Below are 17082 nucleotides of genomic sequence, written 5' to 3' on the forward strand. Positions count from 1 at the left end.
TTCTCTGAGGCTTGTCTCCGTGTCCCGAAGGCTAGGTGAATGGAGAGACGGCCCCACTGGGGTCTCCTTGAGGAAGGTGGTGGCCAGGACACCCCTTCATCAGGTAGATGGAGCAGGCAGGGACCACCTGGCCGGGCGGTCAGCTCCTGCGCCCTCCTCTGCAGACGATGGTCATCCTCAGGGTGGTCACAGGCCAAGCAAATGCCAGGTGCAGCAAGGGGCTCCGTGTAGTCGGTTCCCCCTTATGTGTTGAGTCGTCATGGTTTATGGTTCGGGGGACGGTCTGGTTGAGCAGGACCCTGAGGAGACCTGAGCGAGGATGGTCATCTGGAGCTCTTTGCACAAAGGACACTCCCGTGAGGAGGGGTTTTGTTTCAGTGTTCAGACAAGTTGCCTCCCGTGCCCTTAGGGGCACTGCTGGGGCCTCGGTGGGCTCAGTGGGGTGCCCTCTAGGCTTTAGGCGTCTGCATCCTCCGAGGTCACTGAGCGCCCTCGTGTCTCGAGACCACTCCCCCATGACCATCCCGAGGAGGAGGGCCTGGAGCTGGCCGGGAGCTCACCCCCTCACATGGGGGCGGCACTGGCCTGGGCCGACCGTGGGGCCCCAGACCCGCCTCCCCTTCTTCACGCCGCTGCCCCAAGCTGCTGCCGCAAGCCCCTCCAGGCTGAGCTTCTGGTGTCTGCCAGTCCCTCTCCCGGCTCGCAGGCCTCAGCCAAGTCTGGTCTGCCCACCCACATCCGTGGGCCCCCGGCGCTGGGCCCCTGCAGGAGGTCTGGTTTGCATAGCTGCATCCAGCCGCACAGGGTGGGTCTGCCTGGCCTCTGTCTGGTCTGAGGCCGACCCCGCGGCTGCAGAGGGTTAGTTGCTGGCTAGATGATGGTCAGAGGCAGCTGCCCTCGTCCTGCGCTGGCTCCTCACCTTGGCTTCCTGCCCCGCCCCCAGGGCGATCTGAGGTGATTTCTTGGGCTGGGACGTGGCCTCGTGGCAGGTGTTCGTGGGCCTGAGGGATGTCAGCGCCCGTGTCCTGCCGTGTGTGTCTGCACAGCATCGCGGCCCCTCCCAGGCCGGTGACAGGTCCCCCCAGGGTGGGGCTGGGGACAGCCTGCTCCCAACGTCCAGGGAGGGACGCTGTGTGGAGCCGTGCCCTGAAGCAACCGGAACCGCTCATTCCGTCAGGTGTAGAGTGATTCCTTAATGATAATAATTAGAAGAACTATTATGAGAAGTATTAGAGGAAATTCCTAACTTCAGAGTTAGCCCACGGGAACCACCTCTGTGGAGGCAGCAGGAGGAAAGGACTCTGAGTGCCTTCCTCCAGGGTGTTGCCTCCGTCGGGGATGGAGCTGTACGTAGATTGTGCAGTCTGCGGCCTGTGCAATGGTGCTTGTGTGGGTAGGGCCGGCCAGAGGAGCCTTGGCTATTCACTCAGGAACCCGAAGTCCAACTCCTCTGGGGATCCTTCAGATCCTGTTCTCTTTCCTCACTGGGCACACCTCCCCACCTTGCAAAGGCCACCTTGGACTTTGACATTCTAACTCTTGGCCCCTGTGCCCTCTGACAAGTCCAGCCTCCCAGGGTCAAGCCTGCCGACCTCCCTGCCCTTCTGTGGGCGGCATGGCTGTGTCGGCCGGGAGGTGCCAGCCCTTGCTGCCCCAGGGCCTTTGCCCCTGCTGCTCACTGTCCCCGCTCAGCTCAGGTAACTCCAGGCGAGCCATCCGATCGCAGCTGGAGGACCGTTTACCTAGAGGTTCTCTCCTGACTCTCGCTAGGCCTCCTCCTTCACACAGCCCAAGTGCTCTGAGTTCACTCTTGTCTTTCTGGCTGTCTAGACGCTCACAAGAGCAGAAACTCTGTTTGGGCCACTGAGTCCCCAGAACTTTGGACAATGCCTTGGGCTTAGTATTGTTTGTTGAGTGAATAATAAACAGGAAAGGCAGTGGACGTTCTGAGAAGCCTCAGGGGGGACATAACATCTGCCTGGAGGGCGGAGGAGGGGCCACTGGAGTGGCAGGCTGGGAGGGGCACCTCCCACATGGACAACAGCACGTGCGCCGGTCCCGAAGCCGGTCTGGGGTCGCAGATGGGAGGATGGACAGGTCTGCTGGGGCATATCTTGCACAAAACCTGTCTCACTCAAGGAAGGAGGCCCAGGGAAGCCGGCACTCTTGTGTAACGGCCACATCCACTTCGGCCGTCCCGGGGGCAGGCCAGCAGTGCACCTGGGGCCCAGGAAAGGCAGCGCCTGGCCCGGCTGAGCAGGGCTGAGCCAGCCAAGCCTCGCCGCTCACCTCGCTCCCACACGTCCTGGGCAGGTTGGCACGGCCGGCCGCGGCCCTCACGGTGCAGGCGGGGGCTCTGCCGTGCGCTCCCCTGAGCCCTCCCCGCTCTCAGATGTTCCAGGTCATCCAGCCCGAGCGGGCGCTGTACATCCAGGCCAACAACTGCGTGGAGGCCAAGGCCTGGATCGACATCCTTACCAAGGTGAGCCAGTGCAACCAGAAGCGGCTGGCCGTCTACCACCCGTCCGCCTACCTGAACGGCCACTGGTTGTGCTGCAGGGCCTCCTCGGACACGGCCGCGGGCTGCTCCCCCTGCACCGGGTAGGTCGTGGCCGCTGGTGCCCCGGCCCCGCAGGGGTCAGTGGGGGGCCGGGGCCTCCATCTTTAGGGGCCGCTAAATGACCAGCATCACAGTTGACCCTGCTCCTCTCCACCGGCTCTCGGCAGCGGCCTCCCAGCAAACATCCAGCTGGACATCGACGGGGACCGTGAGACCGAGCGCATCTACTCCCTCTTCAGCTCATACATGAGCAAACTCGAGAAGATGCAAGGTGAGGCAGGGCTGGGGGAGCCAGCGTCGCAGGCTTCTGCAAGCTGGGTGGTGTTCTGGGGGAGTTACTTTAGTAACAGTTTCTGTGGATAATTTTAGGATGGCGTTTAGCCTGCAGCCTCTGAACTGCCAAATTCTTGAGAAGAGCCTGTCTTAGTAGCTCCCACGCCCCCAGAGGGCTTCATTCTTCCGTGTTTCCCAGAGAGACGTGAGCATGTGTGTGGACTCGTGTGAGTGTGTGTGCATGAGTGTGGACCTGTGTGTGAGCATGTGTACGTGTGTGTGGACCCATGTGAGTTTGTGTGCATGAGTGTGGAACCTTGTGTGTGTGCGTGTGTGAGTGTGGACCTGTGTGAGTGTATGTGTGCATGAGTGTGGACACTTGTGAGTGAATGTGTACATGTGTGTGGACCCGTGTGAGTGTGTGAGCATGAGTGTGGACCCATGTGTGAGCATGTGGGCATGAGTGTGTACCTGTATATATGTGTGTGTGTGTGTGTGGACCTTGTATGTTGTGTGTGTGAGTGTGGACCCTTGTGTGAGCATATGTGAATGACTGTGGACTGGTATATGTGTGTGCATGAGTGTGGAACCTTGTGTGTGTGAGTGTACATGAGTGTGGACCCATGTGAGTGTATGTGCATGTCTGTGGACCCATGTTTGAGCTTATGTACATGAGTGTGGACCCATGTGAGTGTGTGTGCATGCGTGTGGACCCGTGTGTGAGCATGTGTACCTGCCCAGCAGCTCCAGGCGTGTCGATGCATCTTCGTCTTTCTGGGTATTCATTGCTCTTCTTGCCCTACTGAACTAAGCAGTGTAGGTGGGACAAGTCAGGAGGCCCGGGGGCTTGGTTGGGCTGCATCACGGGAGATCCTCAAGCCGTGCCCTGGGGCCGGCACTCTCAGAGCTGGGGTCAGACAGTCTGCGGTAGGCCCTGAAGTCCCCGGAAGGAACCTGGAAACAAGGCTGTCAGACTCTTCCTTCTCATCCCCTCGTCCGGCCCGGAAGTGTCCGTGTGGCCCGAGGCCTGGAGGGCGCCTTACCCTGCTTTGACAGGCACGCAGCTGCCTGTCCATGAGCTCAGCCCACTGCTCTCAGGCCCACCTCCCTCTGTGCCCAGCACCACGCTGCAGACCCCGTGCCCTTACCCCTGGCACACCCCCAGTCTAACACCCCCATGGCCTGTGGGTTCCCCTCCCCCCGACAGCCTGTGCTCACCTCTGTCTCTTCGATGATAGTTGTCTCAGAGAGCTTCACCTGTGGTGCACATGAGCCTTGAGAAGAGAGGCTGGTGTGACTCATCCCCATGCCCGGCACACAGGACGTGCTCGGTACCTGTTTGCTGGATGGATGGATGGACGGACGGTCAGATGGAAAGGGGTCTTGAGCACCCCGCCTCCCTCCTGGGCAGCACTGATCTTGACAAGCAGGGTTCACAGGATGTCAGTAGGATCAGGGACCCTGCCCTCCACTTCATGAAGGCACCGAAGCACCGAGTCACTTTCCACGGTCTTCAGGCCTCTGCCTGGAACCTCAGCGCTTTCTTAAGGCCGATAGTCTGCCTTCAGAGGCTCTCATCCTTTTGGGATCTTGTCTGTGTTCACCAGACTGCCCTGAGCACTCAGCCTGTGGGCTCGGGATGTACCAAGGCCACTGCCCTGGAGAAGCAGCCTCTCGGGGCTTGGAGGGGGCTGCGTCACTCTCACCCGTCAGCCCTCACAGCACGGACCCCACCGGTGCTCCCCTGGAGCTTGGAGATGGTGCAGCTGGTGCCTCGGGCGGGCAGGCCCAGCGCAGGGCTGGCAGGATCGCTGCTAAGGGGCGGGCGTGGGCCCCAGCTGCTGGTCAGAGCTGTGCGGCCGGGGTCCTGGTGATGGTGACCGGCCACCCTGCTGTGCCCCAGGCACAGACCCGGTCGCTGGGGCCTGGGGAGGGCGCAGGGTGACTCCAGACACAAAGCAGCACTGCCCGCGAGCCCAGGGCCCCCGTCCGCCCAGAGACCAGAGCGGGCCTGACCTTCCATCTCGGGGCGCAGACACTGCCCTGTGGCTGGGCCTGTGGGTCTTTGTGTGCTGCGTCACCTGGCCGTTGGGTGTCCTCCCGACTTTGAGTCTCTGACCCCCGTTGTCACCTGGCAGAGTCTACCTCACCGCCCTCTGGCCCTCAGGATGTGGCTGGCCCATCGGCAAGTCCGCCTGTTGGCCTGTCCCGCGTCTGCCCTGCGCTTCTCCTCATTCCTGGAGCTGTTTCATAAAACCATGCCCGCTGCCGGCGGGCCTCAGCACGCAATCCAGCGCTGCCAGGCTCGGTTTTGGGAGCCTGTTAAAAAGGAGCGGGTGAGCTCCCCGGCCTCCGGATGCTCAGAGTCTGTTTTCGGTCCAGTCACAAGTCTTGTGTCTGACATTGGGCTAAGAATTAAGACCTGCTTCCCCAGCCTAGCCTTGGGGCCTTCTCACAGCCTCTCCCTTCGCCCTCCCATCCCCTGGCCGCGCTCCCGTCGCCCTGGTCGCGCTCCCGTCCCCTGGCCGCGTTCCTGTTGCCCTGGGATGGCTCAGTGCTGCTGCTGCTCAGGCGCTCAGTCAGGTCCGACTCTGGGCAGCCCTGTGGACTGCAGCCCGCCAGGACCCTCTGTCCGTGGGATTCTCTAGGCAAGAATACTGGAGTAGGCTGCCATGCCCTCCTCCAGGGAATCTTCCTGACCCAGGTGTCGAACCTGGGTCTTCTGCATTGCAGGCAGGTTCTTTATCACTGAGCCACCAGGGGAGCCCCGATGCACAGATCTTCATTCAGAGCCACGTTGGTGTCCCCTGTGAGACCAGCTGGCACATCACCCACCATGCAGCGCCAATTTCCTCCTCTAGGAACCGGCCCCACCGACCAGGCTGCTCCAAGGGCTGCATAGTCACCCTGTGGGGTGGTTCATACAGCCCCCATCCTAAGGCGGCCTGGGTCTCCCTGCCTGTGCCCTGTGCCCACCCCCACACCCCACCCTCGGGGTCTCCCTGCCTGTGCCCACCCCACCCCCACCCTCGGGGTCTCCCTGCCTGTGCCCACCCCCGCCCCCCCACCCTCGGGGTCTCCCTGCCTGTGCCCACCCCCACCCCCACCCTCGGGGTCTCCCTGCCTGTGCTCACCCCCACCCCCACCCTCGGGGTCTCCCTGCCTGTGCCCACCCCCGCCCCCCACCCTCGGGGTCTCCCTGCCTGTGCCCTGTCCCACCCCCGTCCATCTCCCCAGTGTGGCCCTTCCGTGATTCCCATCCTGCTCTCAGCAGCCCCATCTCCCAGCAGGGCTCACTGAGGCTCGGCACTTCAGTGACTTGCTCAAGGCCGAGCAGCTGGCACAGCAGGGCTTTGGGGAAGAGATGCAGGCCCAGCAGGCGCAGGCGCACAGCTGCTGTGTCCCCCCGACTGGTGCCCCCAGGCCTCTGCTTCTTTGCCCCTGACGTGTGGACCCTCATCTTCCTCACACCATGTTCCCTTTTCTCTTGAAATTTTAAATCTTCTGTTTCTCTTTGCACAGACTCGTGGTTTTTCAGTAAGAATTAGGAGACTCCTTTGAGTTAGTAAAGGCAGTGAAGCTTTCTGTGACGGTGGTGACGACAGTAGTGATGATGGTGATGTGGTGGTGGTGATGGAGGGGATGATGGTGATGTGGTGGTGGTGATGGTCAATGGTGGGATGATGGAGGGATGTGGTGATGGTGGTGGTGATGATGGAGGATGATGGGGATGATGTGGTGATGGAGGGTCAATGTGGTGGTGATGGAGGGGATGATGGTGATGTCAATGGTGGTGATGATGGAGGGGATGATGGTGATGTGGTGGTGGTGATGGAGGGGATGATGGTGATGTCAATGGTGGTGGTGATGGAGGGGATAATGGTGATGTGGTGGTGATGGAGGGGATAATAGTGATGTGATGGTGATGATGGAGGGGATGATGGTGATGTGGTGGTGGTGATGGAGGGGATGATGGTGATGTGATGGTGGTGATGTTGATGGAGGGGATGATGGTGATATCAATGGTGGTAGTGATGATGGTGTGATGTTGGTAACGGAGGTGATGAGGTGATGTCGACGATGAGGTTTATGACGGTGATATCAATGGTGATGATGATGATGATGGTGGTGATGCTCTGCATCACAGACCAGGGTGAGGGGCCTGATGCTGGTCCACCTGGGCCAGGCACCAGGAGCACAGGACTTGGCTCAGGTGTCTGGGGTCAGATGGGATCCTGGAGGCCATAGTGTGGTCTCCAGCAAGAGTGAGGTGGTCTCAGGAGAAGCTACCTGTTGAGCAGGGGAGGCAGTGCGCCCTAGAAAGCTGCCAGTGCAGACTGGCCGACAGAAGGCTTTATGACCACCCTGTGCCCTGTGCGTACCCCTGGCAGGGCACCCTCACGAAAGTGGATGGAGCCCGGCGCCCCTTCTCAGGTGGGGTTTCCCTGAGCACATCTGCCCAGGCTGACTGACCCTGCCTGGCCCAGGCTCTAGGAGGGTTTGGACCCTCAGGCGGAGGTGCCTGGCGGCTCCCAGCCTCACGGGCATCTCTGCGGCTCAGGGGCCTGACTCTTAGTGGCTTCTGTTTTGTGTGCATTTGCACGAGCGGTTGGTCCTTCCTGGCGTGCTCTGGGGCGGCCTGTCTGAGCCCCCCACACTGACCTCAGCCCTCCCTGGCGCTGCAGAGGCCTGCGGAAGCAGATCCGTGTATGACGGGCCAGAGCAGGAGGAGTACTCCACATTCATCATCGACGACCCCCAGGAGACCTACAAGACGCTGAAGCAGGTCGTCGCCGGGGTCGGGGCCCTGGAGCAGGAGCATGCCCAGTACAAAAGGGACAAGTTCAGGAGGACCAAGTACGGAAGCCAGTGAGTGTGGGGCCTCAGCGGCACGGGGAGCCGGGGGGGATGCCTCGGACTACCTGCCTGCGGGCAGGGACCACCTTGGACCACCTTCCTGCCTCCTCCAGAGCACGTCCCTCTGGACTGTGTCATGGAGCAGTGCCTTCTACCCCCACCCCCAGACCCTCAGGCCCCCAGGCTCCCTGCCTCCAGGAGGCACCCCAGCCTCTCTCCAGGTTGGCCATGGACCCCACCCCACGTCCTGGGAGAGATGGACGGCAGAGACACAGATTGACCCAGCCACCTGCGCGCCATGCCACTAGCTGCAGGCGGCTCAGCCAAGGGTCCCTGTCCTCCTGCTCTGAGTATGGGGTGTTGAGAGTCCATGAGCAGTTGGAGCCCACAGACCCATGCAGAGCTCACCCAGCACACACCTGGCACACACCTGGCATGGGCCCAGTCCCCCTCCCTGCTCCCCCTTCCTTCCAGGGAGCGTGTGGGTTTGGTTTGGGAAGGGAAGGGGGCCTCTGGAAGAGACCCCAACTCTAGCCAGGCTGCAAGGGTGCCCAGCGTCTCCAGGAATGCCAACCGTGTCTGCTCCCGGCTCCACAGACACTCACATCACCTTCCAGACCCTCTAACACCCTCTGTCAGAGCCCACGTCAGCCGTGTGAAGATGCTGCCTTTTCCTAAACATAGCAGACCCACCTTGTTGGAAACAGCCATGACTTACAGCTGTGCCAGCATCTGTAGCCAACGGGGCACAGCACCGCGGTGCCCGCTGCCAGAGCTCACGGTCCGCACACACCTGCAGGACGAGCCCCACCCACTGGGGCTGGGCTCACGGTGGGCACTTCCTGGGTGGTTTCGGGCTGACTTCTTCCCTTGCTGGTCTGCCTTTTTCGTGCATGTTACGAGGGTTGTGCTTCACAAGCCAAGGTAGGAGCAGGCAGTGAGAGTTCAGAAGTGTGCCAGGCACGCGCAGCCCATGCTCACGCTCCTGTCCCCACACTCTAGGGAGCACCCCATTGGAGACAAGAGCTTCCAGAGCTACATCAGGCAGCAGTCTGAGACCCCTGCCCATTCCATGTGAAGTCTATGCACAAGCTCTCCCAGGATGGCAGCCTGAGCTGCACCAGAAGAGCCCGTGCTGGGGGAGGAGAGAACCAGACCAGAGGGCAGCTCATCGGACGTCCAGCTCACAAACTCCTGAGGCTCCCAGGCCACCTCCGGGCGGCCGTGCCCTTGGTCACGTTGGTGGCAGATGAGCTGGCCCTCCCGGAACACGGTGCTGGCAACACCACAGCCTGCAAGGCGCGTGCCCATGTCACACGCACATTTGTCTCTACGGCACTAAGGCTCTGCTTCACTTGAGTGGGGACGTCCTGAGCATTACTCTCCTGTGAGCCTGCTGTCCGGGTGGCCACCAGCACAAGGCCTCCGGTTTCAGCCTTGACGTTGGTGTTACCCCTGGCCGGAGGGTCAGAGCCACACGGAGATCCCGGCTGGAGGATGGCCTCGATCTTCGGGGGCAGGGGCCCTCTTGCAGAGACTTCCTCGGGGTCCCAGCCTTCGTTCCCACCGTGCTGCGGAAATGCGTCCGCCCCGCTACCGCATCAAGGAAAGCTGTGTTTCTGTCAGTGGGGCTTAAAGTAGAATGCCTCCCTGGTGGGAGTGTGGGGAAGCTTGTAAAAATGGAAATGTGCATTATTTTCAAGCTGTTTTTCTTAATGTTTTTAAAGAACCATTTTAAATTAGCTCTTTGATATAAAGTGTTAATAACTTAGAACATCCAAGCCTCTACCATTCGAGGGAGGTGCCACCTTAGGACAAAAAGGGAATGGGGGTGTCTCATGGGGGACAAAGCCTCAATACAAGGCCTCCAGTTTCAGCCTTGACATTGGTATCACCCCTGGTCGGAGGGTCAGAACCACACGGAGATCCCAGTTTGAGGACGGCCTCGGTCTTTGGGGGCAGGGGTCCTTTTGCAGAGATTTGGTGACCAAAAAGGGAATGGGCGTGTCTCACGTCAGCAAGTCAAGTCCCCAAGAGAAAAGGGAGGGGGAGCCACTGGGCCAGCGCTGGGTGGCCTCGGGAGCAGACACCGGGCCCAGGCAGAGCTGCTGCCTCTGACGCCCTGAGGTCAGCCAGGCTGAGCCTGAATTTGGAAAGCCCCATTCGGACCCCTAGGACCCGGTACCCTGTGCCACTGGAGATCCAGATGACAGACAGAAATGTTACCAGTTGTCACAAATGGTGAAATAAAATGTTGCAAAAAAGAAACTTGCATCACACAACTATTAGGCTGCTCCAAACAGCAATTTTTAACATGAATTTGTAACTTAATGTTTCTAAGATACTAATGATGTGCGATGTATTTTACTGGCTAATTAAAACAGACCTTTTATTCTTTCTGAGACTGACTTGGTTTCCCAGGAGCACCCACTGATAATATGCACCTGTGGAGATGGGGGTGGGTGGTGGAGTGGGGCAGGAAAGGAGTTTGATGACATGTGATGGCAGGTGAGGTTCCCCTGATGGCCAGTGGGGTCCTCATGATGACGGGTGGGATCCTTCCTTCTCATGACAGGTGAGGTGCCTCTGATGATGGAGGCGGCCCCCCTGATGACAGGTGAGGTTTTTCTGATGACAGGTGAGGCCCCGCAGTGACAGGCGGGGTTGGCTGGCGGGTCCGAGGCCTCCTGTGAGCCACGATGCTGTGAGACTTCAGGGATGGATGTGGGAAATGGGAGTCAGTCACTGTGGCTTCATTCTGAACATTGAGAACACAGTGCTGTCAGCTGGGTGCTCAAGGAGCCTCTGCTGTGACTTGTCCCCATGGTCCCAGAGGAGAAGAAAAATCTGTACTGAATAGATCATCAGAACCTTTCTGTTAGGTTGTGTTATAGGCTGACTGTGCCCCGCACAGTGTGAAACCCTGACCCCCAGGACCTCATAGAGTGACTGCGTTTGAGACGGGCCTTTAAAGGGGAGACGAAGGCTACCTGAGGTCCCTCGGGGGCCCTGGTCCAGTCTGACTGGTGTCCTTTTAAGAAGAGGCGATTAGGGCCGAGACACGTACAGGGACAACCCCGTGAAGACATGGTGAGGAGACAGCATCTACACTCAAGGAAAGAGGCCTCCAGAGAGCAGCCCACCCCACGCCTGGACTTCTGACTCCAGGCTCCAGACCCAGAGCATCTGCTGTGGACACTGCCCGAGCCCTGTTTACGGACATGCCAGCAAAAGGCCCCACTTAAAAGGCAGGGAAGCGTTTTGTCAGCACAGTTCTGAGGAGCCTGTCCCCAGGTGGCCACCCACCACCTCAGCGTCACATTTGAGCGAATCTCCCCTTGTCTGGTGTGGGGAGGATGCAGGACGCCACCAGGGCCCAGACCGCCAGCCAAGTAGTGTCACCAACGCCCCCCAAGTCCTTTGTCCCTGGGAAAAGTCAAAGGATTCACTGAAGGCTTGGCAGACACGGGACCAGGAGCCCTGGGAGCCATGTGCCGGCCCCCACCACTGGCCCTCTGTGCCTCTGCTGCGGCTGGGGGCCCGGGGAGGCCACTCGGAGCCACATCCTGGGGCCGGGCACTCTCTGGCCTCTGCCCCTGTGGTGATGTCACAGGGGCCACCTAGCAACAGGGCTGGTGCCCATGGGCAGCTCCCCGCAGGGCAGAAGCCATGCGCGCCGGCTGAGGGCCCTCAGGAGCACCGCCCCCACTCTGCTGTGACCAGAAGGCAGGGAGGATGGACAAGGACGGCTCGGCCACCCACAGGAGGCACCGGCCCGGCCCCGGCGCCCCTCCCATGGGCGTGGGCCCCGCACACCTCAAGGCAGCCAGTGAGATGGCCGAGCTGCAGCGGAGCCGGAGTGTGGGCGGCCTGCTCCAGAAGGGGGACCCGCCGAGCTGCATCAAGAAGCTGTGCAAGGAGCTAGGTGGGGGCAGGTGGCTCACCCCGAGCTAACACAGGCCCCCAATCCCCACACATGGGGCTGTGGGGGGCCATCCTGGGGCCAGGGGCTGCGGGGGCCCATCCTAAGGGCCAGGGGGCTGCAGGGGCCCATCCTGGGGGCCAAGGGTTGTGGGGGCTCATCCTAAGGGCCAGGGGGCTACGGGGGCCTATCCTGGGGGCCGGGGGGCTGCGGGGGCCCATCCTAAGGGCCAGGGGGCTACGGGGGCCTATCCTGGGGGCCGGGGGCTGCGGGGGCCCATCCTGGGGCCGGGGGCTGCGGAGGCCCATCCTGGGGGCTGGCCCAGGGCTTCGGGGGGCCTGCTGTAAGCTCTGTGGAGGGCAGGAGAAAGGGGTGACAGAGACCTGGCCCTGTGGCCTGTGAAGGCATCGAGTACTTTGGGAACACCTCTGGCTCTTGAGGTGGCGCGGAAAGCGTCTCGGATTCATAGTGAGGCCCCAGGACGAGCCTCGATTCCGCTGTGGGAAGCAGGGGCCTCATGGGGGCAGCAAGGAACCCACGGGGCTGGAGCCGCCCCCATACACGGCACGAATGAGGCTTTTACGTTGTAAACTGCACGTTTGCTATTGTGTTGTGTGTTTCCCACTCCAGTGTGTTTCTAACCCCGGAAGCGGGCAGTGGTGTGCCCAAGGTGGGGTTGAATGCTCAAAACGCCCTGGTGCTAATGTGGACCTGCCCCTCGAGGGTCAGCTACCCCGGGGCAGCTGGCCCTGAGCTGGTGGAGAGACGGGCGGGTTGCCACTCATCGGCGGGGCCCCTAGGTCGTGGTTCTCCTGAGAAGGCCACGCCAGCAAGCACCCTTTGCCAAGACCGTCATTCAGGCCAAGGAAGAGAAACAGTGAGCAGGAATGCAATCTGCTTGTCAAGCCCTAGGAATGCCTTTAAGAGGTCGTGGTGTAAAAATACTTGTTATCTCAGCTGAAAAATCCAAACCTGTGTCGGTGGAGGAGGTCACAGCACAGAGGCCACTCCATCTCCCCCACATCCCACCGTTAACATCCGAGCACATGTCAGGCTCTCAGGAGGGCTGAGTCTCCGAGAGGAAACCAACCCGTAACCTGCTCAGAAACACTTCAGGTGGCTGTGGTATCTCCCCGGTGACGGTGGCCTCAGACCTTCCCGTCCAGCACCGCGGAGTTTCCCAAGGCTGGATGGCCAGGAGCGTCAAGCTGAGTCTCGTCCTGACCTGTGCCCACCTGCCCCAAGGCCCCAGGCCTGGGAGGTCCCGGGCAGCACAGAGGAGCTGGAACACAGAGTGGGCCTCGCTGTCCATGTGATCAAATGGAACAAGACATGGCCCCCCTGAAGGAGCTAAAGACCCTCCCGGCCTCGACGCTAGCATGCAGGGATCACAAGGGAGGAGGCTGATGCTGCCTGACCTGCAGCTGTAGAGACCACAAGGTCACAGATGGGGGGCCCGCGGACACACCAGCCCAGAGGTGCAGGAGCCGCTGGAAGCCGCAAAGCCGCCAATCAGCCCCTGCCCCCGACAGCCCTCTTGCAGGGCGTGTCCAGGAGGAGGAGGGCCATTCCGAGGGTGGGCTCCGGGCCTCGGGCTGCTCCACGTGGTGGGACCTGCTGAGATCCACGCGCTGGAGGAGGCTCTCCTGCTGTGAAGGGAGTGAGGGCACCCTGGCCGCAAGGCAGGGTCGGTGAGGTCGTGCAGAGGGTTCTGCGATGTCAGCCCCTCACCACCTGGCCTGCTCATCCTCCACGCTCATCCCAGACCTACGGGGGCGTTTCAGTCTCGGACAGTGATCTGTGAGTGGTGTGAGGGTCGCTTAGAGCCCAGCTGAAGGGAGGCAGCAAAGGGGGTGCTCTCCCTCTGGGCCAACTCCTGACCCCCTGCACCCCGTCCTGAGGCTGCTTGTGGGGCCCAGGGGAGCAGCCCTCCCATCTGCCCGGAGATCATTGCAGACCCTGCAGACATGCCCAGAACCCGGGTGAATGCAGGATCGTCCTTAGAAGGCAGACGGGGGACCCACCAACACATGAGAGTCTCCCTTTCTGACGATGGTGTGCTGGAGGAAAAGGCGACTGTTGCTCATTCCACAGCTGTGGCAGAGCAGAGAAGAACCAGCTCTTCCTGCTGATGCTTCCTCCCCTGTCAGTCCACACAGGAGGAGGGGGCAGTGGAGAGCATGTGGACCAGCCCATGCACAGACACGTGTGCACACACTCACACACACATGTGCATACACACACACACAGGGTTAGGGCGCTAGCACACACGCTGCACACATATACACAGGGACATGTGTGCCGACATACACATGTGCACACGCTCACACACCCATAGACGTGCACCAGCCTGTGCTCACACACTGACACACGCGGCAGCACACACATGTACAAACTTGTGCACACACAGACATGTGCACCAGCACACAGGCTCACAAGTGTGCGTGCAGGCTAGGGGCTGCTGAAGATTTTCCGGAAGTCACATGGAGCACTGCCTGCAAACAGCGGCTCCTGACCCTCCAGGCCCTTCCTGCTGAGAGCAGTCGAGCTCTGAAACATTCTCTGAAGGCCCGCTGCGGCTGTACCCTTGGCCTTCAGGACTTTGTCTCTGGGTGGCCAGGGCCTGCCTGGGGACAGCACAGCACAGGTCAGCAGGTGCCCTGGAGCCCATACGGGTGCTGGAAATGGAGAAGGATGCACAGCACCCAGTTCTCACCTGAAGGGAACCCAGCCCAGAGGCGAGGGAATGACCCAGACCAGTGGGCTCGGCGTGGGTGCCGAGCACCAGGGAGGCCAGGCCAGGCAGAAGACTCCCTCCTCGGAAGGTCACTTAACCCTGGGCGGGGGCCCAGGTCCCCGTGAAGGATGGCACTGGAGGATGTCAGGAGCCGGGGACACGGGCTCGAGGCCGGGGGAGGGACAGCGAACGAAGCGGCACAGCTGGCAGGGCTCCCACGAGGGGCTGGCCCTGACCCCCTCCCTGGCGGTGCCCCCAGCCCCGAGGCCCGCGAGCTGAAAAGACCCTGAGTAGCTGATCTGGCCACCAGGTTCTGTAGGAAACCCTCCAGGACCATGGCCACCAGAGGCGTCCTGCCGGGCGTCCTGCAGAAAGCGTTCTTTAAAGCTGGGAGCCTCCCGAGACTGCGCCGGCTGCAGGGCCAGGGCCCAGGGTGTGTGTCAGGCTGTGAGTGGGAACCGGGCCACTGGGGGGTTCCGGAGTGGCCATGGGGCACCTCAGGCTCAAGGGGGCTGCAAAGTCGTGGGGCTGGAGCATGGCAAACTTGGGGCCCTTCTGAGGGTCCTCTGGGGCCCCAGGGCCTATGGGAACCCCCACTGCAAACTCCGAGCTCCTGAGCGAGTTGCCTGCATCTCACCAGGAAGCCACGGCCTCCTGCCCGGAACTCAGGACTCACACTGCCCCACAAGGCCCTGAAACGCGGCCCCCCTGCTCCCCGTGTGTGAGGCGCCCTGCTCTGCTCACGGACAGACACCCCCAGTCAAGAACCCGCCCCCACAGTGTCCCGGGGCCACTGTGGCTCAGATGCCACCGCCGGGGGTCGCGCGGCCCACTGGCCGCAGGCCGAGTGCCCCCCGCCCCCACTCTGCTGCCTCCAGGAGAACACAGCAACACCACAGGCCCCCCCAAGTTCCACTGAGGGGGCGAGTCCCTGTGGGGACCCCCTCGGCCCAGCTGCGATCCCTCAGGGCCCCTCACTAGCCTGCAAAGCACTGATGGGGACGTTAGGGCTGGCGGCCTCCCGGGCGAGGACGCCGGGGGACTTGGATGCGCACAGGGGCGGCAGAGCCGGCGCCCCACGGGTGGCATCAGCGTCCTCGCAGGCTGACTGCAGCCCTGCTGCCCCTCCTCAGAGTCTGAAGACCCGGGGAAGGACGTCAGGAGCGAAGCAGAAGATGCCAGCTGGTGAGCAGCCTCGGCACAGCCGAGGCAGACGCGTGCTGGAAGATGCGAGGCAGGGCGGGAGCGAGGCCTGGAGGCCCTGAAGGAGGGCGGCGGGGTCCAGGGCGGCTCAGAGGGGCGGGTCACCCAGCACACAGCAGCTCATCTTGGCTCGGCCCAGCACCTCGGCACTAGCGCCTGTCTCTGCAGTCCTTCCCCAGGATCTCCAGAAAGCTTGCTGCCCGGGAGGCTGCTGGGGCCTCAGGCGACCCTCACGCTGGGCGGGTCTGGGTCGGAACGGCCCCTGGGAGCCCTGCACCCTTCATGCCTCTGCACCTCCTCTCCCCCTGGGCCTGCCTTGCCCATCGTCCCCGCCCCTCTGCCAACGCAGGGGCACCGCACAGGCTCCCAGGGTTAGGGTTAGGGTTAGGGTTAGGACGAAGCCGTCTCCCAACTCTATCCACTCCCTGCAGCCAGGCCAGCCTGGAGGACAAGCAGGACAGGGGCCAGGATGCCCGTGGGCAGGCGCTGGAGGATGCGAATGTGGAGGAGGCCAGCACTCGCCACGAGCAGCTGGCCGGAGGGGAGGGCGCGGACGAGTGCGCCCCGGAGGACGAGGTGGGCCGCGCCCCCCGCATGTGCAGCCAGCCCCCAGCTCAGCCCTGCCCCGTTTACCCAGCCTGTCCCACCTCCTCTTTACAGGAACTGGAGCCCAAGTCCGTCAAGCTAGACGACCTTTTGGAGAAAGAGGCAAGAGAATCTCGCTTCAGTGGCAGAATCAGGCGGGGAGGCCGCGGGGCGCGGTTCTGCTGTGGATGCCGGTCAGTCCCCCAGGTGGAGCTGGGCTTGCGGGCTAGACCGGCCCCAAGCTCCCTTGGCACCAGGCCTGTGCTCTGCCCTAGGGCGCCTTAACCCCAGCTCGCAAAACAGCACTGTGCTCAGGGAGCAGGGAGTCCTGACCGAGGCACCCTCAGCTCAGCCTTGTCGGGGAGACCCAGCCCGGCCTGCAGCCTGGGGTACAGCCCTCCCTGGACGCCGCCCTCCCCCCAGGAGGGGCCTTCCTTCCCCCCCATGCTCATGGGGGTGGAGAGGAGCTAGGCAGTTATGCCAGGGTTTACACCGGAGGCCCTGGGCCTGCGTCCAGGGGTTCTGGGGTTCCCTCCACTCCCAGAAACATTTCTCCCAGTGTCAACCAAGGCGCTACCACAGGAAGCACTTTCAGGGCTGAGCCAAGGTGCCTGAGGGGCAGAGAAAGGGCAGCCACCACACAACTCCTGGGTGTGCGTCTGTGCACCAGGCGGAGGGGCGCCTTCAGCGGGGCCCGGGGGCGTGTGTGGGCCTGCAGCGACCGCCCAGCTCTAGGCGCGCCTGCTCACCCAGGCTCTGGTTCTCAGCAGGTAAAGGTGGGGGCCCTTCTGGGTCCCCAGGGGCCCGATACAAGGTGTCTGAGGCTGCGGGGAGAGGGGGGCAGACCTCCCTGCCCTCTGCCAGGGCTGCCGTGGAGGCCTCACCAGCCCCACTGCCAGCAGCACCCACCACCCACAGCCGGGGACGGAGACCCCAGGGTGACGA

General features: G+C 62.1%; 2 protein-coding genes across 4 annotated transcripts in view; both read left to right on the forward strand.

Moving 5' to 3' along the window:
• RASA3 (RAS p21 protein activator 3) overlaps positions 1 to 10087 on the forward strand; it is an 81479-nt gene extending 71392 nt beyond the window's left edge. For 2 of the 3 annotated variants that reach the window (XM_070380679.1, XM_070380681.1), the window contains 4 exons: positions 2393 to 2601; positions 2728 to 2831; positions 7519 to 7702; positions 8693 to 10087. In XM_070380679.1, the coding sequence (XP_070236780.1) occupies positions 2393 to 2601; positions 2728 to 2831; positions 7519 to 7702; positions 8693 to 8768 (573 nt within the window). In that variant the 3' untranslated portion in view covers positions 8769 to 10087. The remainder of the gene's footprint in view (positions 1 to 2392; positions 2602 to 2727; positions 2832 to 7518; positions 7703 to 8692) is intronic. The other variant, XM_070380680.1, reaches the window with a different exon arrangement.
• Positions 10088 to 11425: 1338 nt separating this feature from the next.
• On the forward strand, positions 11426 to 16608 carry C12H13orf46 (chromosome 12 C13orf46 homolog). Its single transcript, XM_070380870.1, has 5 exons — positions 11426 to 11615; positions 15483 to 15534; positions 15984 to 16128; positions 16213 to 16260; positions 16561 to 16608. Exons 1-5 carry the CDS (start codon positions 11426 to 11428, stop codon positions 16606 to 16608), a joined length of 483 nt encoding a protein of 160 aa, XP_070236971.1.
• Positions 16609 to 17082: the final 474 nt, after the last annotated feature.

Source organism: Bos mutus, chromosome 12 (assembly GCF_027580195.1).
Source record: "Bos mutus isolate GX-2022 chromosome 12, NWIPB_WYAK_1.1, whole genome shotgun sequence".
Classification (NCBI taxonomy): domain Eukaryota; kingdom Metazoa; phylum Chordata; class Mammalia; order Artiodactyla; family Bovidae; genus Bos; species Bos mutus.